At 32.9% G+C, this 26594-nt stretch overlaps 1 protein-coding gene across 7 annotated transcripts in view; it reads right to left on the minus strand.

Annotated features, from left to right (window-relative positions):
• Positions 1–1148: 1148 nt before the first annotated feature.
• Positions 1149–26594, minus strand: part of EPHA5 (EPH receptor A5) — a 307470-nt gene continuing 282024 nt past the window's right edge. For 3 of the 7 annotated variants that reach the window (XM_039845329.1, XM_039845328.1, XM_039845327.1), the window contains 5 exons: positions 26299–26360; positions 24168–24377; positions 21218–21367; positions 5589–5782; positions 1308–2701 (listed from right to left, as the gene is read on the minus strand). In XM_039845329.1, the coding sequence (XP_039701263.1) occupies positions 2542–2701; positions 5589–5782; positions 21218–21367; positions 24168–24377; positions 26299–26360 (776 nt within the window). In that variant the 3' untranslated portion in view covers positions 1308–2541. Of the gene's footprint in view, positions 2702–5588; positions 5783–21217; positions 21368–24167; positions 24378–26298; positions 26361–26594 lie in introns of all 7 variants that reach the window. The other 4 variants (XM_039845325.1, XM_039845326.1, XM_039845324.1 and 1 more) reach the window with 2 other exon arrangements.

Consider the following 26594-nt stretch of genomic DNA (forward strand, 5'->3'; position numbering starts at 1 on the left):
TTATGGCAAAAATTAAAACATATTTTTCTAATTTAAGTATACAGCAGTTGGATCTTTTGCTTTATATTAATGATTTTAACATTTTTTCTAAGCATTTATCACAGATATGAATGTATTTTTCCAGTTCTAAGTTTCTATTATGCCTTGGCAATAACACTGGTGAGAATATTTAATTATTTTATTATAATGTTATACAGCCTGCATAAAATTAATATTTAGACATGGGTAAAGACCATGTGTAAAAAAATCATTATCAAAGCATTTTAAGAATTTTTTTTTGTTTTAGCTGATATCCTAGTTCTTCTGCCATACATCCTTAATATGAGTTATTTTGGTGAAGTGAAGGGCAACAAAATGCACAGATAAATTTTTCTTATACTCTATATTTCTGACCAAACAGTAACTGATTATTCACCGTTCTGTGAGTTAACATAATGTTTTGATAAATATATTCTTACTAAATAGGTAGAACGTGGTCAAAACCACAATAAACAAGAAGACACATATTTAGAGGTGCTGGACTTTCCAAGAAATCAACTTCACTGGAGTTAATGTTTGCTGACCCTAGTAAGGAACGTGTTTCTATGGGCCCCAGGAATCTGAAGCAATTGACACATGGAGATCAACATACTCTGAACAGGAAGATGTCAATATGTCTCCTAATTTCACCTTACTCTTCTGGTCAGAGTAAATGATTTAAAAGACAAAATATCTGAAAGGAGGCACTATAGCGACAGGCAAGAAGCTACTAAAGTAACAGAGAGAGAATGAAGAAATTGAGACAAGTAGAGAAAAACCTGATCAAAGATTGCTGGAGAAAAGAAATGAAGTGGAGAGCCATTATAAGAAGATAGAAGAAGCTATTAGGGCTTGAAAGAAATGTACAAAATAAAGAGAGTTTGGAGATAGAGTGGCAGATAGGAAAGTAAAGAGGAAAGAATTAAAAGAAATACGAAAATGCCAAACCAGAATGCTAAATATTAACATACTTATAGTCTTTTGGGCCCCAATAAGATAAAGTAAAACACATAGTTAATGCAAAAATCATTATTTATGTGGTTATAACTATTCTGAAAAAGAAGAAGCAAAAGAGTAGTAAATTTAAATATATATGTATATGTGCTATTTTAATAAAAAAAGAGACATTGTTTAATGCAAATAATTTTATTATATATTTACAAGTAATCTGACATTGGGTAGAAGAAATACCTACAGTATCATTTTAATATAAAATGACAAATGACTTTAATAAATTAAAATGACCATTTTTATTGAAAAATTAAATAGCAATCATGTAAAAATAGTTTTAAATTATCATTAAAATTTTCTGTTGACTATTTTAAATATAGCACAAATGAGTTCTTTGAGTGACAAAAGAAATAATGGGCCAAACAAATGTGTCTTCAAATAAATATGATTTGGTGGTGATAGGAAAATGAGATTCAGTAAATTATAAAAGCAAGTTGAGTAATGATTTTATTTCCTTTTAGTTATAGGTATGAAGAAATAGAAATGTTAAGAATGTGACATTAACTGGTGATAAATGATGGTACCCTGTTACCTTTTGTGTGGATGAGCAGTGAATTCAATGAATCAAAAAATACCGGAATAATACAAACGGTGAGAGAAAACTATTCAATGCTTATATTACGTAAAATAATGAAATAAGGTTGGTGGCTTACTGCTTCAGAATGTTCTACTTTGTTCTGATCTTTACAACAATATTTTAACCTTTGAATTTGTAGGTAATTTGAAGTAAGTTATCTTTATATTCACAGGTTAAAACATTCATATTAATGTAATCTAGATGGAACCACCATAACGACAATTTTCACAAATAGCAAATATTAGGCTAAAATAATTACATACAGAGTATATAATAAAATACAAACAACTTACAACCTTAAAGAATTTAATATTTAACTCTAGTGATTTTTATTTAATAAGATTTGTTAAATTTTATCATAGACGTGCAAACAGAAAAGGGCACAATTGGTTCCACTGAGATTGTACCAAATAACAAATCAGAGACAGGATCTAAAATATCCTTGGATTGCAAGGATATGAGGTGCACCACTTAGAGATTAAATGAGATTCCTTCCTGCGAAGCTTTTTTTAAGCTGCTGTTTCCTGGGTATTCATTATAGCCAAAATTTAAGAATATGTTTTGTGTTATGTAAGACTAGTCACACCAATTGTGCTTACAGTTTGTTTTATATTTACATTCATATAACATAGGAACCAGTATAAAAACTTTGTCAAGAAAACATCTTTTCCACAACATAAAATACCAGTATTTTGCCAAAGAGCTTTTATTCCAATTATTCAAATATATAAATGTTATCTGAAGCAAAGAAGCAAAGATACTGGCCACAAGTAGCATTAACCATGCAGTTGTTAACAATACAGGCTAAAAAAGACTTCTTTGAAAGTTGCCACATATGGACAAAGGTTAATTGATTTCCCTTGACCTCATCCAGATTGGTTTCTGAATAAGTTTTGTTGCCCCAGCAATTATGTAAAAATTATCAGAAAAATTACTCACTCCAAGGTCACCTGAGCGACAGCGTCCATTGAACTGTATCCATTTTCCATGAAAATCTCTGTATACCGGCCCATTTTGATTGCTTCTAGCCATTCACCTACTGATCTGTAGGCCCCAGATCCCAGTGAGCTGTGTTCTGCCAATAAATTAGATACTCTAAAACACATAAAACATAAATATTAAATGTAACATTTTAACTCTTTTATAATAAAATACATTGTGATGTTAGCTCACAGTCAATGGATGTATAAGTATACAGATCTATATATTTTGGGTCTATAAGTATATTTATAGAGGAAAACATACCGATGCTAACATAGAAATGTTTTGAAATACGGAACACAAAATCAGTCTATTCAGATTTTTTTTTCTATCAGTAATTAATGATGACTTATCATGGCTGAAGATATAGGATAAGCTATAGGAAAAATGCCTGTCTTTTTACTCATGTTCTCTGCATGTTCTCACATCCCATTTATACGTCAACCAACTCCAGTGTAGTTTCTTCCAAACTGATTCTATAGAAATTGCTCTGGTTTAGGTGAGCAATGAACTTTATTTTGCCAAAATCTGTAAACATTTTCTAATCTGTAAGACAACTGACCTTTTGGAAACATTCAACAACCTTCACTACCATCTCTCTCTTAAAATCCTACCTTGTTTCAGCTTTTTTGTTTAAATCACTATTCTCTCTTCCTTGGCTATGATGTCATTGAAAGTCTCTGGTATCTCCTTAATCTACTTTGCCTATTATTCCTTCTTTTCCTGACTTTAAAATCTGGAGAGAACCAGAACTTGTCCCTATATCATCTCTGCTCAGGTTGTAACTCCACTTTAGATTATCTCACCTACTTTATGTTTCACATAGCATCTATTTTTCACTAATTTTTATCCCTAGCCTTGGTCTGTCATACATTCATGTCTACTTTATGCCTCCATATTTCTCATAATACTATCACCTTAACATTTCCAAAATCACACTCCTCATCTTCTTCACATCCAATTCCTCCTGAAGTACTTTCATTATACTATTTGATACAAGTGTCCGCTCCTTCCTTAACCTTCATCTCCTCACAATCTACCATTGTGTGTACTATTACTACCCATTCTACCTCCAATAGATCGCATATCTGACCACTTTTCTCTATCTCATTTGTTACCACCTTAGTTCAAGATGTCATCATGTCTTACCTGCACAACTACTCTAGTTTCCCAGTTATCCTCCTAAACGATACTCTCATTTTCCACTCCCAAACCAAAACTGTTCTTTAATGTTTTTATTTTGTTTGATATTGACACCAACATGTGTTGCTCAGTGCTGTATACTCAGCACCTAACCCACAGCATGATGCAGAGTAGACATATAAATATCTGTTGGATGAATAAATGAATGTCTTGTAGTGACTGGAAGCCATTAAGCAGTGGGGTCAAAGATTTATTGAAGATGAAATATAAGAGCAAACAGTTAGAGAGTAAAATCTTGAAGTTGAGATTGTAGAAGAGTTGTTATTTTTGATAATAGAAAAGTCTAGAATATGATTATGAGAAGACTCTAAGGTAGTCTTTTTTTAGAGAAAAAATTACTAAAGGAGATAAGTTCAAATTGTTAAGAGATATTTGAACATCATCTACATAATTACTGAAATCACTGAGTTTTGTGACATTGGTAGGAACAGAGAGAAAGAAACAATGAATCAGAAACGAACACATTCTAGAATCAGGATTTGTAGATGACTGAACAAACACGGGTAATGAGTGGTATAGTATTGAGCCAAATCTGTTTAAACAAAACCTAGCAAGCTGATTCTATATATTACACACAAGGCAATATGAAAATTCTTTGGAGGGTTTTAAACTATCTTCAAGCTATAATGATAATATAAATTAACAGAATTTAGAACATAAATATCTTTTTATGATTTCTTTTCTTTAAGTCCATTTGTGACAACTTAACATAATTCAAACAAGTAGATGAAAAAATGAATAATATTTTACATTACAATAAACAATTTAAAAGCAAATATTTCAGGAACAGCATAAGGACTAATCACTAAGAAGATGCATTCTCCAGTTGCTGCCACAGAAAGTTAATGATGCCTGAACAGAGTTTGAAGATTCATTCCTCATTTGTATTTTAAAATGGCTTTTTTATCTAGTGAACAAATGTTATGTCGGATTTATAAAACTTATGTAACTTTATCAACAAATTGTTTTTCATTTAGTTCATGATATTGGTCTGCCAATTCAGTTACTGGCATGACATTTTTTTTCTTGTAAAAATAAACAATTGCCTCAAATATAGTGAAAATAACAATCTGGTAAATTTTCTAGTAGAGATTCAAATTGACTTATTTTTTGAGAGGATAATTCTGTAGTTTTTCAGGTTAAAGATAAAAGTATGCTTTACAAAATGCAACATTATTTAAATACAATCATAAAAGTAAAAAAAATGCTTATTTGCTCACATAAATTTTTTCTACAGAATTACTCATTTATCAGTTTTATTCAAACTACATAGTACATGATTAGCCAAATATCTGTGTGCAAGTGGGTAAGGGTAAAAGGCCCCTAAAGGGATTGTCAATACTCATAAAATATGACAGACATTAAGATCTGTTCTAAAGAAATAAAAAATAATATTGTTAGATATCTCTAGTTTAAAATATATCAGTGCTTAGTTGGCTTTTCCTTATAGTCTTATATCTTATTTTTCCCCATCCACACTGGTGCGGAATCCAAAACCCATGAAAATACATGCATTTGAATATTTTTTTATGCTACCTGAACTTAGCTACAGTTAAAAATTTTCTGGAACTGGCATGTTATACTATTAGATTAGGTATAGGTGCTTTTAAGTATAATTTAATCGTTAATATTTCATTCATTGTAAGAGTAACATTATGCAAAAACTATAGTAAATAAATTAGTGTCATATAGATTCATAGGTTAGCATGAATACAAAAATGATTTAATTGACTTAATATTTCTGTCATCAGTCTGAGTTAGCTAAATTCAGAAAAATTTCTCAGGACTGGCCTTGTACCTGCTCGATGCATTAACCAGCGTCTTCAAGCTACTTGGGTTACGTATCAGTTTGTCCAACATGTTGACGATTTCATCAAACTTGGGCCTGCTATTTCGGTCTTTCTGCCAGCAATCCAGCATTAATTGGTAGAGAGCAGCAGGACAGTCCATGGGGCTTGGCAGACGGTAGCCTTCCTCTACTGCTTTAATCACCTGTGTAAAGCCAAACAGAACCAGATCCAACACCACAAATTTAGTATAGGATAGCTTGAGAAATTCTCCATTATCCAACGTTCATCCTTCCTTATTCTTACTCTTGCAGTAACAACCAGCATCATAATCTTTAAAATCTCCGATTGCCTCCAGATGCTGGAAACTAAAACAACATAAAGAAATTAATATATTATCACAATAAAAAGACATGCTTTCTTCACATATTATAAAGAAAATAAATGGTAATAATTTTTACCTAAGATCTTGATGAAGAGTGATTTTTAAAATTAAAAATAAACAATTCATGTTTTATTTATCTTTGCATTCTGGAATCAAATACAAATCAAATCTTCTAGTGATGTCTCTGAAAAGTTAATGTGTTTTAATGAAAAATTATGTGCAGAACTACATGTTTTAAAGTAAGAACTGTAATTTTACTTCAAAAGAGACTTTTGGATGGTAAATGATGAATAAGTCAAAGGCTAAATTAGCATAACTATTTCATGTATCATTTAATAATGTTTAGGTCTGGCTGTTTATTATTGATCATCTACTGATTTCTGTCAGGAATTTGGAATAATTGTCCAGTATCAGAAGCATTACGAACATCGCTGATTTTAAACGTAACCACATTTATGAGTATTACTTTAATTGTGAGATTTTTTTTATCAAAAACATTTGTAATATTGCTGCTGCCATCAAAATGTCTAACTCCAGAAAAGATCTGTTTATGTTACTGACTATAACAATACAGGTTGTATTCAATTATTAAAAATCAAATGTTTAAGTAATACCAAAAATTAGTAATAATGAGCATATTTCTCAAAATCCAATTATGGATATTTCTTTAACAATTACACTTATCTAAATTTATTCACAAAGCCTTTCAATTTGATCTAATGAATGAAAAAATATATAATGATTAAAATAGGAAATTTACAAAGATAATTTTGAATGACTGGAAAGAAACCAGTCTATGATAAAAAAAAAAAAAAAAAAGGCATCTGAACAAGACCAGTGGCAAATGGAAAGAGGATGGAATAACAGACTTAAGGTGCATTTATGACAAAGGAGTTGAGAGTAGAGGACAGAAAGTATTCACGATAAAAGAAGTTCAGGCTGATCACACTGGATGGTTGTTGCTGTTAATTTTAAACAAGCACATAAATGGGGGTAGATAATATTGACAGGTATAATTTGGGCCTATTTTATTTGAGGTGAGTGGGAAACACTCATATCACAAACTGCAGAAATCTGGCTAGAGCACAGGAGATATCTGGGCTGATAATATAAATGTAAGAATTATCAGCACATGTGCACAGCCTGAAGTCAGGTGTAGGCTGTATCTCCTTAGGAAAGACATAAAATAAAGATTCCTGAGACACATCAATAGTTAAGTTTAGGCAGAGAAATAAAAAGTACTCAAGGACCCTAAAAATAAATGGTTAAATAAATTTTGAATAACTACAAGCAAAATATAGAGGCTCCTCAGCTTATGATGGGGTTACATCCCAATCTATCGTAAATTGAAAATATCGTAAGTCAGCAATGCATTTAATATACCTACCTTCCCAAACATCATAGCTTAGCCTAACCCACCTTAAATCTGCTTAGAGGATGAATAGTAGCCTACAGTTGAATAAAATCATCTAACACAAAGCCTATTTTATAATAAAGTGTTGAATATCTCATGTAATTTATTATGTGTATTGCTTTTGTACTATAATAAAGTCAAAAAATTATAAGTTGAATCATTGTAAGTGAGGGACTGCCTGACCTGAGAGTCACCCACTATGTTAGTTAACAATATAAAAAACTAAAAGGCAAACCACAGTAGAAACTATTACAAAAATTATTAAATATGATTAACATATCTAATGTATTAAAAGCTCATGTATACTGAAAAATAAAATAACACAACAGATAAATGAGAAACGAATACCAAAAATTTATTAAAAAATTAAAAATTTTAAACAAATTTGGTAAAAATATTATTAAATAAGTAATAACAGAATAAAATTAATATACTATTTGCACTGATATATTAATTAATGTAAGTTATTAACTTTCTTATAAGACTCCTTATTGCTAATAAGGACAATGGTTATTCTTTTTAATAACATATATGTACCAAAATAAAATGTCTTAATATAATTTATATCACAAAATATTTCACTATGCAGTGAATATAGTGATTCTTATTTACTTAATACTTAATTTGTTTCATTATTCGCTTTTTCCCAAAGCTGGTACCATTAGGTTTATGTTTTTCTTTAGCACCTCTTTATATGTGACTATAAAATGAATATATTAAACCAATTCCTCAGTTTTAAAGAAAATTAATGTTGATCTGAGAAGTTATTTCCATAATATATTACTTAATCAGTTTTATTTTCATGTAAATTTATATATAGAAATTCAATACACTGTCTCTAAGTTAACTTAGAACTTAACCCAGATAATTAGATATTTAGATTTAATTCTAAATTCATCTTTAGAATTTATTTTTTAAAATTCATTATGGTGACCATTGATTACTGAAATCCAGTAACTTTCAAGTGTAAAATTTAACAGTAAGTCATATATATATTGCATTGTATGTTCACCATCCATAGTTAGATTTCTTTGTCACCACGTATTTGACCCCTTTTACCCCTATCTACCTCCCCCGTCCCCCTTTCCTCTGTTAACCACTAGTCTACTGTTCATGTCCATGAGTCTCTGTTTGTTTGTTTGTCATGTTTACTTGTTACTTTTAGATTTATATCCCACATGTAAACGACATCATGTGGTTTTCAACTTTTTCTGCCTGGCTTATTTTGTTTAGCATGATTATCTCAAGGTCCATTTATGTTGTCGCAAATGGCAGCATTTCATCTCCTCCTCTTATGCCTGAATAATATTCCAATGTATATATGTACCACATCTTCTTTATGCAATCATCTATTTTAGGACACTTCAGTTGCTTCCATGTCCTGGCTACTGTGAATAATGCTGCTATGAACATCGGTGTGCATATATCTTTTCAGATATATGTTTTCAAGTCTTTAGGGTAAATATCCAGTGGAGGGATTGCTGGGTCACATCGTAGACCAATTCTTAATTTTTTAAGGAAATTCTATATTGATTTTCATAGTGGCTGTACCAATTTGCAGTTCCACCAGCAGTGTGGGACTTTTTCTCTGCATCCTCTCCAACATTTGTTATTCCTTGTCCTGTTGATTATAGCTATTGTAACAGGTGTGAGATGGTATCTCATTGTGGTTTTTATTTGCATTTCATTAATGATATTGAGTGATACTGACTAGTGATTTTGAGCATCTTTTCATATGGTTGTTGGCCATTTCTATGTCTTCTTGGGAAAAGTATCTGTTCAAATCCTCTGCTCATTTTTTAATTGGATTGTTTATTTGTTTTTTGCTGTTATTGAGTTGTATGAGTTCTTTGTATATTTTGAATATTAGGTGTTGCTTGAAAATATATTCTTCCATTCAAATGGTTGCTTCTTTGCCTTATTGACTATTTCTTTTGCTGTGCAAAAACTTTTTACTTTTATATAGTCCAATTTATTTATTTTTGCATTTACTTCTCTTCCCTTTGAGGTCAAATTAATAAAATCCTCTTTAAGTCTGAGGTCCATGAGTTTAGTACCAATGTTTTCTTCTATGTGATTTGTTATTTCAGGTCTTATATTCAGATCCTTAATCCATTTTAAGTTAATTTTGGTGTGTGGTGATAGACAAAAGTTTAATTTCATTCTTTTGCAGGTGGCTTTCCAGTTTTCTCAGCACCATTTATTGAAGAGGCTTTCCTTTCTTCTCTGTATGTTTTGTTGCAATTGCAAAAGGAATTTTATTTTCTCCACTTCTTTTTCTGACACTTCCTTATTAGAGTATAGGAATTCAATGGATTTTTGAATGTTGATTTTGTATCCAGAAACTACTGTATTTGCTTACTGTTTCTAGTAGTGTTCTTGCGGAGTCTTTAGGGGTTTCTATATAGAGAATCATGTCATCCACAAATAGTGACAGTTTGACTTCTTCATTTCCTATTTGGATGCCTTTTATATCTTTCTCTTGCCTAATTGCACTCGCTAGGACTTCCAATGTTACAATGAATAACAGTAGTGATAGTGGACAGCCTTCCCTTGTTCCTGATCTTAGATGGAAGGTTTTTAGTTTTTCATAATTAAGTATAATGTTGGCTGAGGGTTTGTCATGTATGGCCTTTATTATGTTAAGTTACTTTCCTTCTATACCAATTTTGTTAAGTGTTTTGATCATAAATGGATGCTGTATCTTGTTGAAGGCTTTTTCAACATCTATTGATATGATCATATAATTCTTATTTTTAATTTGTTCATGAGGTATATCACATTAATTGAGCCATCTGGTCCTGGACTTTTACTTTTGGTAGATTTTTGATGATTATTTCAATTTCCATACTGTTGATCATTCTATTTAGATTTTCCAGTTCCTGATTCATTCAGGAAGGTTATATATTTCTAAGGACTTGTCCATTTCTTCTAGGTTATTAAATTTGGTGTTATATACTTTTCACAGTATTTTTGTATGATCTTTTCTATTTCTGTGGTATCTGTCATAATTTCTCCTCTTTATCTCTGATTTTGTTTATTTTTGTCCTTTCTCTTTTTTCTTTGGTGAGTCTAGGCAGGGGTTTGTCAATTTATAATGCTCTTTGTTGCATTTATTTTTTTCTATCTTTTTTTGTTCTTAATTTCATTTAATTCTGCTCTAGTTTTGATCATTTCTTTTGGCTGATTTTAGGCTTCATTTGGCTGATTTTAGGCTTCATTTATTCTTTCTTTTCTATTTTTTTTTTTTTTTAAGATGAAGTGTTAGGTTGTTTATTTGGGCTTGTTTTTTGAGATAGACCTCCTTTAATGACATGAACTTTCCTCTTATTACCGTTTTGCCGTGTCCCAAAAGTTTTGCTGTGTTTTACTATCATTATCACTCGTTTCTATGTTTCTATTTTTTTCTTTCTATGTATCTCGATCTTTTTATTTCTTCTCTGACCCAGTCATTCTTCAGTAGCATATTATTTAATCTCCATGTGTTTGTGGTTCTTCTTGCTTTCTTTTTACAGTTGATCTCCAGCTTCAAAGCATTATGATCAGAGAATATGGTTGGTATGATTTCAATTCTTATATTTGTTGAGGTTAGCTTTGTATCACAGTATGTGGTCAATCTTTGAGAATGTTCCTTGTGCATTAGAGAAGAATGTATAAGCAGCTGTTTTGGGATGAAAAGCTCTGTAAATGTCGATTATTTCCAGTTGGTCTAATGTGTCATTTAAGGATGTTATTTCTTTATTGATTTTCTGTTTGGATGATCTGTCCATACCCAACGGTAAGGCACTCTGGTCCCCTACTACAATAGTGTTTTGGTCTGTTTCTCCCTTCAGTTCTCTTTAGTAATTACTTTATAGGTTTTAAGGCTCCCTGATTGGGAGCATAGATAATAAATGTTAAGTTTTCTTTGCATATGATTCCCTTTATCATTATGAAGTGTCTTTCAATATCTCTCTTTACCTCTTTCATTTTGAAGTCTATTTTGTCCAATATTATTACCACTACTCCTGCTTTTTTCTGAATGCCATTTGGTTGAAATATAATTTTCCAAACTTTCACTTTGAATGTATATTTATCTGTGGAACTGAAATGTGTCCCTTGCAGGCAGCATATAGTTGGGTTTTGGTTTTTGATCCAATCTGCAACTCTGTGCCTTTTTATTGGTGACTTTGGTCCATTCACATTTAGAAGGTTATTGAAATATGAGGTCTTCTTATAGCCATTTTATCTTTCGCTTTCTGGTAGCTCAGTGTTTCCATTGTTCCTTGTCTTTGTTTTTTCTGTTTTTTGTTTTTGTTTTTGTTTTTTAATTTGGTTGGGTTTTCCTTTTTGGTACTTCTTGTTTCTTTGGTGTGTGATTACCATTAAGAATATGTAAAGTCTGGATAAATACATACAATCGTCCATTTTCTTCTGTGCATGCCTTATTTCCATTCCCCTTTGCAAATGTGGTACTTTGATTCCTCCCCATTTCTGTTATTGTTCTCTCAACTTGTCCCTATGGATGCTGACTCTTCATTACTGTCTTGCAATAGCAATCCTCTTCTTATTATTTAAGCTTATAATACCTTGTTCTTAATAAGGGTTGCACTACTCTGCTTCTCTCTGCCTCCTAGTAACCTTACTTACAGTTATGTATTTTTTATCATTTTGTTTTAGATGGCCTGACCTCTTTTAGTATTTCTTGTAATACAGGCCTCAGAGTGGAGAATTCTCTCAATTTTTGTATGGTTGGAAAGGTCTTTGTTTCTCCTTCACATCCAAAGAAGAGCTTTGCTGAATACATTGTTCTTCGCTGTTAGTTCCTTTCATGGAATAGTTCGAATATTTGATTCCATTCCTTTCTTGCTTGTAAGGTTTGTGCCAAGAAGCCCGAAGATAATAAAATGGGATCTCCTTTATAAGTTCTCATCTTCTTTTCCCTGGCTGCCTTGAAAATTTTTTCTTTGTCATTAATTTTTGATAATTTTAATATATATGTCTTGGAGAAGGCCTTTTTGGATTGATAATTGGGTGTTCTGTAAGCTTTTTGAATACCAAGGTCCAGCTCATTCCTTTGATTTGAGAAAGTCTTGTCTAAAAATACTCTCTGATCCCTCCTGCTTTTCCTCTCCTCCCAGAATCTCCATTATTCTTATGTTTCCTCTCCTGATGGTATCAGTTAGTTTTTGAATTTCTCTTTCATTATTTTGCATTCTTTGGTCTCTCTCGTTTTCCTTTTGATTTCTAGATTTCTGTCTTCCATATCACTGAGTCTTTCCTCCATTTGGTAGTCTCTATTTCCTAAGCTCGCTATTTCATTCTTCATCTCTTTTAGTGTGTTTTTCATCTCCAGAAATTCTATTTGGTTCTTTTTGAGGGTTTCAATCTCCTTGCTGAAGAACTCATTCCACTCATTTAGTTATTTTTTTTTTTAATTCTTGAAATTGTTGATGTGAATTGTTTCAGATCTCATTGAGTTTTTTCAGAAGTACCATCCTGAATTCTCTGTCATTTAAGTTGCATATTTCTATGTCTGTAAGCTTATTTTCTGGAGATTTTTCTCTTTCTTTGAGATGCCTTGTCAGCTTGGTTGTTCATGGTGTTTCATGGACTGTTCCTCTGTCTGGGCATTAATGGTAGTGTATTCTGCTTCTCCCCGCCACTCCCGCCCCCCTCGCCAGAAAGATTTTTTATATAGAGGTCTCTCTTTAGTCTGTTGCTAAGAAGTTGTTTTGCTTTTGGTTTTCAGTAGGTGGTGTCCAAGCCTCTTGGATCCCCACTTTGAGACTTAATATTATTTTTTTCATCCCTTATAAATGTTCAATTATGCTCGCTACTCTTGGTTTCAGTCCCTGTCAGTGTTAGCGGCAGTTTCGGTATCACTTGCTCAAATTCACTTGGGACTCTGCGGTGTTCAGTCTTGGAGGATATGGTGGGGGAAGGTGCCCTCTAGGTTGGTGGGAGGGGGTACTTTGCAACCAAGGCTGCTAAGAACCAGCTGTTATCTCTTTGCTGTAGTCTCCACTTTGGTTCTGTCCTGATCTGTGGGCTCTGCTCCTGCATGGAGCTCATAGATCTCTTAGGCAGGGCTGTTCAGAGAACTCTCCACACCTTCTTCCCTCCCCCCTCCTCTTTCAGGGAGCTCTAGCTGGAGAAGCAGCTTCTTTGTTTCTCCCAATCTACTGCTGGACTCCCGTGGTTCTGACCTCTGGTAGCTCTTATGAGCAGATCGCTTGCTCAGACTTGCTAGTGTGCAGTTTGGGTGTTATGTGTTGAGTTTTAGATGTTCAGCTTATTGCTGTTTCTAGGGGAGAGATCTGGGGACATCTTCCACTCTGCCATGCTTCTGATGTCACTCCTAGAATTTATCTTTAAAATAGATTTAGAACTGTAACTTTAGATTTTATTGTTAGATGTCTTAAAGTGTATCAATCTTTTTTTTTTTTTACTCATTTTTACCTATTTTTTTCTTTCATAGTTTTGGGGAGAAATGAATGGCATCAGTATTCTGGTTGTTTGTGAAATGCTGGACATCTACCAAATTTAGGCTGTTCATTTTACCAGACAATTTATAATGTACAACTAAATGAATCATAATCTCAATTGACTTTGTTATCACTATATTACATTTGTTAATTAAGGTGGTTGAAATGAACAAAAGAAAGAAAAGAGGAAAAAATAAAGACAACTAGAATTTTTATAGACAATTTGGCATCATTCCAGATATGTTATATCTGAAATACTATCATAAACTCTGCATTTTCTTGGTGTTGACAAGTAAATCAATAGTATAACACAATTTAAAGAATGCTTCTGCTTCTTCCAATATATAAAACTGCAACACTGAGTGCCCAATAGGGCACTATTCACAAGTTGACTGTATTGGGTCCTTTCCATCATGTAAGGGTCAGCGGGTGCATCTTTTCAGGCATATATACCTGTTCTGAGTTTTGTTTGCTTTTCCTGTTCATAGAGCCTTAGTCAACATTAGAAGGTTAGAATATGTGATCTACAAACACAGAATCCTACCTACCATATCACTCAACTACGTTACCCACTTAATAATGAAGGATATGTGAGAGTATCATTTGGGTAGAAATGTTCTAAAATCTTTCTACCTGATATGAGCTGGTTCCACTACATAGCTCATCATGCAGAGTCAAATAGCTTCATAGAATGCTGGAAGGCCTTTAAAGATAGCTGAAGCATCAACTTGGAGGCAACATTCTCAAAGGAGTTGGTGCCTTTTTTTCAAGATACAGTTATGTATTATATCAGAAACTTCTATATTGTGTTTTGTTTCCAGTGACTCCATTTAGGAGTTCCATTGAACTAGCAGTTTTGGCTGCCATCAGGGCACTCTGGACTACTTGTGTCCAAATACTAGAAGAGAAGGAGAGTCACCATGACCACTAATGTAATTGATATTGAGCAGGAGGCATCTGAGCTGCTTGCACAGTTGGAGGAGGAAGAAATATGTGCAGAACCTAGAGGATACACTTGGGGCCTTCTTGTTATTCCTTCATAACAACTGTGTCCTGAAAATTCTTACCCCAGGAATAAAGGATAGATGCAGACTGCTGATTAAGCTACCATGGTATGAGAAGCTGATAGATGAAGGAAATTCAGAAAAGATGGTGGAGAAAGTAGAGACTAAAGACCAGGTGAGGTCCTGAGGTCAACCGAAACTACAGGGGTTGGAATGCAGTACATACTCTGCTTCTTATCAGTCTACCTTCAGGAAGAATCTACGAAATCATGAACAGATGCGCCCTACACTTGTGTGGAGAAGTAAGTCTGTATTGCAAAAGGGTGGAGTGTGGCAACCGTGAAAATATGTCTCTCCTATCTTCACCTGCAGTGATAGTAATTGACCAACAATCTTTAACCTTAAGCCCTCTAAAACCCATCATTACATTTACACCGAGGCCATGCTCTGCACAGGTTACTACCAGTCATTGACCATGGCGATGTTAATAAGATCAGCTCAGTCCTATGAGACCTCTATAAAAGACAATGCTGACTTGAGGACTCCCTGGCAGCCTTAGCAACCTCTAATAGAACTGTATCTCAGTCTCAAATGCTTGCACTCAATCATCCCTCCATGTGTTTCCTTATAAGCATTTCCCTTTAATAATATGTATATCTAATCCCCTTTTGGTTTCTTGGAGGACCTAGACTAGCCCAGGCATATCAAAGGCAGTATGTTACAAACTGTACATATATTATCTACATTCATTTTTACCACATATATGCAAGATAAAAATTATTACACGTGCTTTACAGATGAAATACTTGAGACTCCACAGGTTAAGTATTGCTTGTGTTTTAACAGCTAAGAAGTGACAGTGGTAAAATTTAGTTATGTCTCTTTGGCACACAAACCTGTGACCTATTCTTCTAGTTTTGTGCTGAATCACATTACTGGAATTAGAAATAATTACCTACCTAAAAAGTAATTTGGGAAAGGTACAGATTTTACTCCATTGAATTAGATTTTACCCCATTGAATTCAATTTTTTGCACTATATATCTGTAGGTATATAGATATACAGATATGTGTGTGTGTGTGTGTGTGTGTGTGTATAATCTATCTATCTATCTATCTATCTATCTATCTATCTATCTATCTATCTATCTATCTATCTATCATCTACACATATGTCTATATATCCAGAATTAGAAGGAGCTATTTTGAATGATGGTACTGTCTTCATTCACCGGAGGAGATGTCAAAATGCTGGTTAGACAACTGAGTGGCAGGAAATTTGTAGGGGGAATTTCAATATCAGCTGGGTGTTTTCATGAATTAAGTTCTGTCCAGGGTGTAAGTGCCTACGCTCTTAGGTATTTACTTTAAATCTCACATATGAGTCCTTTTGTTACTATGAGATACAAAGTTCTTTCTAAGTGACCATAGTTTAAGAATCCATTTCTGTAAATAGTCACAGATACCATAGAAATAGATTCAGATATACTATTTTATTGGTCTTTTTTTCTTGTTGCCAATAGTACATCAATCTTAGATCAATAGAGTCCCAGAGATTAAATAGATTTTTAAAATCTTTTATTCAAGTCCATTCTCTTTGTAGTCATTGAAACTGACCAAGATAAATGGCTTTTAGTTCAAGATATTTTTTGTTTTGGTTTTGCCATTGTTTTCACAAAGAAAGGTAGAGATATTTTGGACTTAGGTATTGGCATTTCTTTATGTATCACTTTTTTCCAAACAGGAAAGAATTTCCATGAGGTTACCGGTCCCTAAAATTAATTACTTGTATCTGAAAGCAGCATTATCCTTAGAGGACCAGCATTATCTTAAAAGACCAAAATGTGTTAGCCCAACATGGTCATAAATACACAGGCATTATTATACGGAGATTAAGAAGTTGAATAATTTTCTCATTGTCGAATCTTGGTAATTTGAGTATTTAGATGAGAACTAAAGTCCTCATACTTCAGCTAATTATAACAGATTGTGTGTTACCATAGACTTTTATTTGTTTTACCATAAAAGATTCCAACAATATAAGAAGAATGATATATATTTTTATACTTATACCTGTATCTACATCTATATCTATCTATCTACTCTGTACCATTGAAAATTGAAACAAGGAATAGGAAGAAGAGGGGCACATGCAGTATAAAGTGAGTCGACATCCTTTTGGAGGCAAGTATTCCTGCCGCCTTACAGGTAACATCTTAACCAACAGAAATAGTAATAGAAAACCAACTGCCTAAAAAAAGGGGGCAAAAATAATTCTAAAATAGAAGACTGAAAATAAGATTAGTTAAATGAGTTTTTAAAATATTTTGTAATCTATGTGTAGGTATAAACTATGTATTCATGTATTTCACAATAACTACAAAAAAAACCACACTGTCACTAAATTTAAAAATGCAATGCAATGAAAACTTGCTTTTTATTTTGATTTTTAAGTTTTGAAAAATGCTGACATTTAAAATGTTATCAATAAAGACACTTCTACTGACTACAGGATATTATCTTAGCTTCACATGCTTGAGTTCATGATCTGGTATTTACCTAAATCATCCTAGTGATTCTAGTTTATTTTTATTATGTGTTGTTATGATTTTTCTCTGTGATGACAGAGGCAATCCTAAATCAAAAGAAACCTACTGCAGCATTCTATCCCCCTGACACAGCAAAAGGTTTTCTTTGAGAGATTTAGATGATCCTGGATGTCTTGGTAATGTAACATTTTTATGGTAGCAAAGCCCTTTTAGAATCAGATAGTATCTGGAATGCAGAGATTATGGAATATATCATTCAAAACTCCCAAATAAGTACTTCTACTTTGTTCTCTTGATATTTTTTTCCCCAGAGATATTAAGTAATCATAATTTTCATGTATAGTAGATCTATCAAGTTTCTTGGATACAAATTTAAATAGAAATTAAAGCATATCAAACTCGGTGCTATCTCTAAAAACTAAATGCCACCAATGATTGTAAATTTGCTGAGGAAATACAAAGCATATATTGTACACTCTATTAAAGGCAGACATTTTAGAAATATCTGTAACTGAATAATCATTCTCTGTAAATTTCATTTAGATTATCAGAAAATCCAACCAAAGACAAAATATTAGTTTTGACTTTTTATAACTTCCTGAAAATATTATCTCAGTTCTTCCTTATATTTTGTAAATAGTTTGAAATAAAGTTATTTAGAAGAGTATCGAGACTCTCAAATGGTTGAAATCAGGAAAAAAAATACATCTCAAATCCTTCACATCTCCTTGTTTCTATGTCCTTTTCCATGTAACTTTATATTGTCCACTCACAATGGTCAGTGTAATGGTCCAACCCTCTGATTATGTAATTGGCCAATGGAATTTTAGCAGATATGTTCCAAGCTGAGGAGCAGTTGAGCTCATTCTTGCTCTTCAGTCACTTAGCAAATGAGCTTACAGTTAGTCTCTCTTACTGGTCTCCAAAGGAAGATGAAGCCCATGTGGAGCAAAGCCAAGGTATGCAAATATAGATCAGCTCACTTCAAGGAACATGAGCAAGCCCAGTCAAGATCAGTATTGAAACACTTGAGTATTCACCTAGCATCATGTTCTATTGTGGTCTATAAGTTTATTTGTGACAGATATACCTATCTCAGGTACGATTACCAATAATGTAGATGATAATGCTACATCTGTCATACAAATAGTTGGGAAGGACTAATAATTCTGAGTAATAGAATCAGAATTCAAAATGTATCAAGTGTGAGAAGGAGTTAACTAGGCAAATAGAGGACAAACATTTTTCTTGAGTGAAGTAAACAGCCTTACTGGCAAGACAGAATAAAATGCTTTCAACAAAAATTAAAGAAAAGTATGGCATTGAACTGAGCCTTGAGAGAAGATAGAAGCCAAACCATGAAGTGCTCTGTAGCTCAAGTTAGCACTTGGCATTTATCTGGAGAACAGAAAGCAGCAAAAAGGTACAATCTTTGTCTAGACCAGATCAATCCAAAGTAATAATTTAACATTAAATTAAATATCTTATATTCAATTAGAAGAGTGATCGAGGGTCACTGGTGGAAAGGGAGGAAGTAGACATTGATTCAGTTGGAGACAGTGTGGTGGTTAGGTACAAAATATTTTGAGAAACAACTTGGAATTTCTGCTATAACTTTTATTATTGTTGTGACCTTAAGAACATCATTTAATCTCTCTAAGGCTTAGTTTCTTAACTATAAAACAGGAATAAAAATATCTCTCTGATGAGTTGTTAAATATATACCAAGAATTCAGTGATACTTTTATCATAGCCCTTCCCCTAAAATAATAATTTAAGACAATAGATACTATGCTAATCCCAAATTTAGAGATATATAAATCAGCATCCTTTCCTTCAACCAAGTGAGTGTAACACAAAGAAAACCAATTGTAGCAATTTTAGATGACTACAAGAAGCAATTTTAGTTGTCTTGTGGTGTACTTGTAGAGAGGCAGGAATTCATCAGCCAATTCACTATTGTTATCGGAGAAGAATGCTATGAAATACAGCTGATCTTTCAATGACATGGGTTTGAACTGCATGAGTCCACTTATATACAAATTTTCTTCAATACATATTGCAAATATATTTTCTTTTCCTTACGATTTTCTTAATTACATTTATTTTTCTGTAGCTGACTTTATTATATAAATATAGTATATAATTAATATAACATACAAAATGTGTGTTAATTGAGTGTTTATGTTATCAGTAAGGCTTCCAGTCAACAGTAGTTAAGGTTTTGGAGAGTCAAAAGTTATGTGCCAATTTTCCACTGTGCAGATGCCCCTAACCACCTAATTGTTCAAGAGTAAACTGTAATCCTCGGGAATGCCGAAGCGTGACCCTAGCTTCTCACTCAGAGAAATCTAAAGAAGGAAGGCTGTCTGGGGCAGCCTGCAAAGTATTCAAAAGAGGAAGGCCTGGAAGAGCATTCAACAAGAATGTGTTTCCTTTGGGTGAAGTATGTACGGTGCACATGAGAGGAGCTGGGAGAAGTCAGGTGGAGTACATCCTCTTCTCTAGAGACCTTGTAGAGAGCAGGCTTTCATCAAGGGTCTTTGTGAGAGCTCAGACATGTATTCACTGGAGGACTAATGTTTGGGTTGCTACCTTACAGGAGGCATCAACAACCCAACAATATAAAAATATTCTTGCCCCTTCTTATCTACCTCTCCATCTAGGAAAATTCTGAAAAGTCCAGACATAGCCTTTCGCAGATGAGGAAAAAGAGCAAAAATCTGACCATTCTTCCTTCTCACTCTAGGTACTGAAGGTCATGCTGGCTCTGAGGTTATGAAAAATACTTTATAATAGATATGGTATTGGCTCTGATTTAGACTGGACTCGAATTTTTATATCTGAAAGTGAGTCTCATTAACTGGAATGAGACTGTTGTTTCAACAAAATGAGGCTGGAGAGATATAGTACCTGTCTCATAACCCATGAAGGCATAGGAGATGGAGATTTAACATAGTTGTTATTCAGCTAAGACTTCAATATACTGGTTATATAAAGAAACAAATAGATATTAGTTAGTAAAGCACTTAAGACAGTGTATGGAAAATAGAAAGGGCTCAATAAATATTAGCTACTTATATAATTGTTGTTATTTAATGGGAAAAAAATCAAATTTAAATGTAACCCAAAATGGAAAGGGATGTACTGAACAATAGCAACGGAAAATTACAAAAGCAAAGATGAAAGAGCCATATGTGAGACATAATATAATAAACATTCTGAATTTGAATAGAAGATTTGGTCATGGTTCCTTTAATTCTAAGATTCTACTATTTTAAGCATGAATTGTTTTTCCATGTGAGGAAACATTTGTTCCCTCCCCTCCCCCAAAATTAAACAGATAATATAAATCTTCCTACATTTTTAATTAAAAAGAAACATAGATTAAATTCTTTTTATCTTCTAAGAGCATCCACTATTAAATCGATATCATCCATCCTTTCCGTCTGGAGTTAGCTGCCTTTATCAAATGCAAATCATAAAAACTTGCCTGTCAGTACTCATTCTTTGATGCCTCTTCCTTTATCTTTGAAAATGATACTGACATAAAATGAATTGAACATCCCTACAGTACAGCTAGAACTGTCTGGAAAGGGACCGAGCTTTTATATAACAATAACTTACTTTCCTTTGTTCTAACTCATTTTGAGATTCTACATAAAGGATATTTCAACAACAACAAAACAAATCAGAGAGTAAGCAAAGTGTTTCATTTTTTAAAGCAACTCTCATGTTCAGAAATGAAAATAATTATGTCTCCCAACTCACAGAGCAGAACATTTCATTCCAAACTTGACAGGGAATAGTTCCATACTTACATCTTGATTGGTCATCTCCCAGTAGGGTCTCTCTCCATAAGACACAACCTCCCACATCACGATTCCATAGCTCCAGACATCACTGGCAGAGGTAAACTTTCGGAAAGCTATAGCTTCTGGGGCAGTCCACCTGATTGGAATTTTGCCTCCCTAGAATTGAAAAATGAATTTAAAAAATTCTCACACACTTCAAATGTATCTAGGGATATTGCTGCCTCACTCAAAAGATCTAGAAAGAGATATAGCATTTTTAAGTGAATCTATTTGACAGCATGCAGTCTCTTTTCACATATCAGATTATAAGCACTTGCAGACTGACGGCTAATTGGCTGTCCGAAAGGCTTCTGGTTTAAATTCTGTTTGACTACTGGAATACATACAAGACCCACAACTCAATTACAATATGAGGACGGCAGCTCTAAGTGGGGAAAGCAGGCGGTTAAGCAAATCAATAAGGTATACTTTCATGACTTTCAACCAGAGAGTAAAGGACTCAAATTCCCATGGTACTTTTTCTTTAATATAGGAATTGTAAGTAAAAAGTCTCAGTGCCAAATGCAACCTTGAGAAGTATAATAGTTAATAAGACAAGCATGAAAATCAGATATGTTAAAAACTTAGTTACACTCTCTCTTAACATCACACAATTTCTGCTAGACTTGATATCTCTTATTTTCTGTTTTCATATTTTTGTGTTTGTTCAATTAGGCCTTTTTTTTTAATCTAAGAGGTAGGTTTCTCATTTAATTCAACCATTTTAAAATTACTGAAATTAGATTATGAAAAAAGATTACATCATTAAGTTTGAGATTTTATTTTACATTGTACAAAGAATTGGTTTGGTAGGTTCTCTCTTAGTTCACTAAATACACTTAAATACCTGGCCCCTTTTGGGGTGACTTTTTTTTCTCTTAATTTTTAAAAGTTGTCAACCCAAGCAACCAAACATTTCATTTATAAGCAAAAACATATTAAAGGGGTGGAAGGAGGGAGAGAGAGGGAGAGATTTTGAATATCTTTAAAAGACTAACATATGTCTTCTCATTGTGTGGAAAGGGAATAATTTAATTCACATACTGGAAAAAAATAGGACCTAAATTGCTCTTTATGAACGAAAGTTATAAGATATACAAGGAAATAAGAGTTTTATGCAATGCTTGAAATTATTCTCTGAATTAAATTTAATTTGAATTATTCAAACTAAGTTTAAATTATTTGCTCCTTAGAAACATAGTGACACTACTGTAAGAAGACTTTCTTGAAACATACTTTTGTTAAATAAATATTCGTAAGATCATACAATTAGGTCTGGAATGTGTTGTGATGTTCTATAATATATTACTATACATCTGGAAATTATAATTGTTAAGTATTTTATACTTCAGCCTAGAATGTTTCTCCTGATCCTCTGAGCATTGTATTTGCCATCAGTATCATCTGAAGTTCCCTTATCTTCTTATCTCTTGGTACACACATTTTGCACAAACTGCCACCATGCCTCATTTCATAGGAATAAGTCTTAAGTGTCTCAGGAGTTCTGCTTTCCCTCCTGCTCCCTCTCTCTCAGCATGACACATTGACACAAACCTTGACAATCTATTTCATGTATTTAACTAAGACATCAACCAATCATATCGAGAATGGATTTTTCTATAACCTCAATCTTGCTTAGGCCAAGTTTAAGTATAACTCTAATATCAGGAGAATTCTTAAGTGAGGTTTCATTGAATGCAAATAACGACAAAAATAATTAAGTCTAGAACAAGAGGAATTGATATCCCACCAATTAATTTATTGATTTATTAAGCTGATCATTAGACTTGTTTGCTTATATAAGATACTCATGATCTTTAACATAGTACGATCCTTAAATATCTCTGAGTCACAAAGCAACGATGAAAACAAAACAAAACAGCCTTATAACCTATAAATAGTTTATTGCTAGACTATGAGTAGAAGTAATTTTAAAACTTTGAATTAAATAAAATGTGTAACACACCTATCATAAAAATAGGAGCAACAAAAGTATTCTTTTGTATTGAAACAAAATTTAACCAAATTGTCAGTTAAAAAGATATAATAATAAGTTCCTGTCTTCACAAGGAGTTTAGACGTTGAGGATCTAACTTGGCAATGTTGTAAAGATTTAAAATTAAACAAATCTAGTTTATCATAAGGATTTTAAACTCAAAGAGGGCAATGCATAGATTGCCCAGAAAATTCTGTTTTGCCAATACCCACAGTTTTCCACAGAAAGAACTGTCAATTATATAACATATCAATTCAGAAAACAATTACATTGCTGGAAAAGTAATTTATGCTAATTACGACATTGTAAGTTAGTGATCAATTTTCCAAAGATATGGGCCTAACAGTTTACATAGTATGTAAGAAAAGGCATTAACATGCCTTTGATAAATTAGAACTTTTGGAAGAAACAGCTCTTTTATTTCCTACCGGATGAATTCTTAAAAGGTAACTTTAGATATTTTGTATTTGCTTTACTAAAGTGAAGACGCTTTATTGCAGAGAATTTAAGCTATTCAACTATGCTATACATGTTATATATTCATATATAGTATGTGTATACATATGTATGTGTATTTATTGCTTTAATGTAAGAGAGTCTCTAACTTTTCTTTTACATTTAAAACTATATGATTTTTTCTATTGTTGTATGCACTCTGAACTTAAGCATTTTTATTTTCAGTATCTTTTGAAAATAAGAGACTCATAAGGGGGATATTGAATATTGCTTATCTGAGTTTAATATATGAATTTTCTGATATTTAAGAGAGTATCAACTGGATTTTTTTTATCCCCCACCCCCTCTCTTTCTCTCTCTTCATATGTTGGAGAAATGTCTCTTTTTTTGCTATTTCCTTTAAAATCTTTAAAAATTAAATGGCTCTAGTCTAGTGTTTCAGAAATGCATTCTGTTAGATCTTACCCTTGTGGTGTAGGCTGCCTCAGGATCGTCTTCCAGTACCCTGGAAAGTCCAAAGTCAGACACTTTGCACACAAGGTTACTGTTGATTAAGATGTTTCTGGCAGCAAGGTCTCTATGCACATAACCCATGTCAGAGAGGTACTTCATTCCTGCAGCAATGCCTCTCAGCATGCCAACAAGCTGAATAACAGTGAATTGCCCATCATTTTTCTGTAAAGACGATGCAGAGATATTAGTGCAGAAATGTCAGTCACTGGGGGGAAAATATGAAAGGAGCTTTCTTCAATCCCAAATTAATATTATCACCAGATTCATATACAATTTCTATCTGAAGGAGAACAGAAAAAGTTTGGAAATATGTAGTTAACTTCTTAATGTTTATCAGTCCTCTGTTTGGTCAAAGCAAATAAAGCCTTTAAAAACCCTTGTCAAAAATCTCTTTTAATTACCATTCTCTGCATTATTACTCCTTCATTCTCAGTCATCAGAGGAGAAGAGAGTGTTCATCACTGCAATCTGCTGTTCGCCTAGGTTTAACACTGCAAGTTTTCGAGGTGCTTTATTTTTTATTAAATTTACTGGAGAGCCCGAGGAGAGAAAGAGCAATTAAGGGGATTGTTTTATAAACTATATTAGTGTTTAACTAATATACTGCATAGTTGAAACTAATAATAAAATAAAATTTTAAAAAATTTATTGGGGTGACCCGGTTAATAAAATTATATAGGTTTCAAGTGTACAATTCAAGAATATGTCATATATATATTGTATTGTGTGTTCACCACCCCAAGTTATTTCCTTCTGTCACCATATATTTGACCCCGTGTACCCCTATCTCCTTACTGCCTCTTCTTTTTTCTGGTAATCACTAAACTGTTGTCTGTGTCTGTGAGTTTTTGTTTGTCTTGTTCATTTGTTGTTTTCAGTTTTATATCCCACATATGAGTGAAATCATTGTTCTCAACTTTTTCTGTGACTTATTTTGCTTAGCATGATAATCTCAAGATCCATCTACGTTGTCGCAGGTGGCAGTATTTCACCTTTTATTCAAGGTACTTTAAAAGAAGCTAGATAGATAAGCATATTGGTTTAAGGAAGAAATGGCCAGAGGAGATAAAGGGAGATTCTGCAGTAGCAGATGGGAGGGAAATGGACTGAGCAATGACCAATACAATGTTAGCATTTCTTAGAAGCTTGCTGTCTTTGTCAAGGGCACTGAACTTACTGCAGACACACAGAATAAGGCACACCCGATGATTATTTTAAATAAAGGAACGATGTGACCTTAAGAGACTGAAGAACTAGAAGATACGTATAAAAAATTTGGCAATGGAATTTGGCAGAGGCTGGAGATTAGAAGGGAAGTTTGCGTTGTCAGTGGACTGCTGTCACATTCAATGCACAGACCCCTCTCTTTTGATCACCATTGATGCCTTTTCCTAACACCTTTCCTGATCAATAGTAATAATCGCTACATTGAAGATGAAAAACTGCCAACCTACAGGTTTAATCAGGTCTGTAAATATGTTATATGTCTAGCACAAATTATTTATTAATAAAATGAGTTGCCAATGTTTAAAATTTGGAGACTTACACATAAAAAAAAATATTTTTGTGAAACCCAGATCTGACAATACAAAATTAGTATATCTATTACCATATGATGAATCTATTTGTACAAGCAGTAGTCCTCAGATGGGTTAAAAACCTATTTGACCTCTTAATATACATAATTTGCATGAACATTTTAGACATATTTTCTCATTCTGCTTAATATTATATACTTTGAGAAAGTTAAGTATTTGTAGAAGCTTTTTTTTCTCCATTCTTTTCCTTTCCTTTACTCCTTTCCTTCTTTCCATTTTTTCTTCCTTCTTCTCTTCCTTCCTTCCCTCTTTTATTTTTTTAGGCAAATTAACATATATTTAAATAAAACCGTAGACATAATTTAAATTTAAATTTTCTGAAAAAAACAATTTTCAAACTGAAGTTAATTTTTTGGACTATAATTATTCTGACTCCAGGTATTTCTATTTAAAACTTTAACTTTAAAGTGGCTCAATATTAACTTTAATATCATAGTTAATGTATAAATAGCACTTTTAATAATTAAATTTGTCTCAAATCTTACCTTTAAAAATGTATCTAAAGAGCCATTTTCCATATACTCTGTCACTATCATCACTGGTTTACCTGAAAAGAAAATAGTAAGTGAACCGCTGCTTTTTGATTTTGCATTCTTATCCAGAAACTGTTTACCTGGAAGTTTTTATTAGTGTCCAAATTATATATATTCATTAAGAAAACCTTCTTTGAGTAGCAAGTAAATTCCTGACACGATGATACCTTAATGCGATGGTAGGGTCAGTGAGAAGAAATTATGACAAGAATAATGACAGATTGATATTTAAGATATATTTAAAAATG

This window comes from Pteropus medius, unplaced genomic scaffold (genome assembly GCF_902729225.1).
Source record: "Pteropus medius unplaced genomic scaffold, Ma_sr-lr_union100, whole genome shotgun sequence".
Lineage (NCBI taxonomy): Eukaryota > Metazoa > Chordata > Mammalia > Chiroptera > Pteropodidae > Pteropus > Pteropus medius.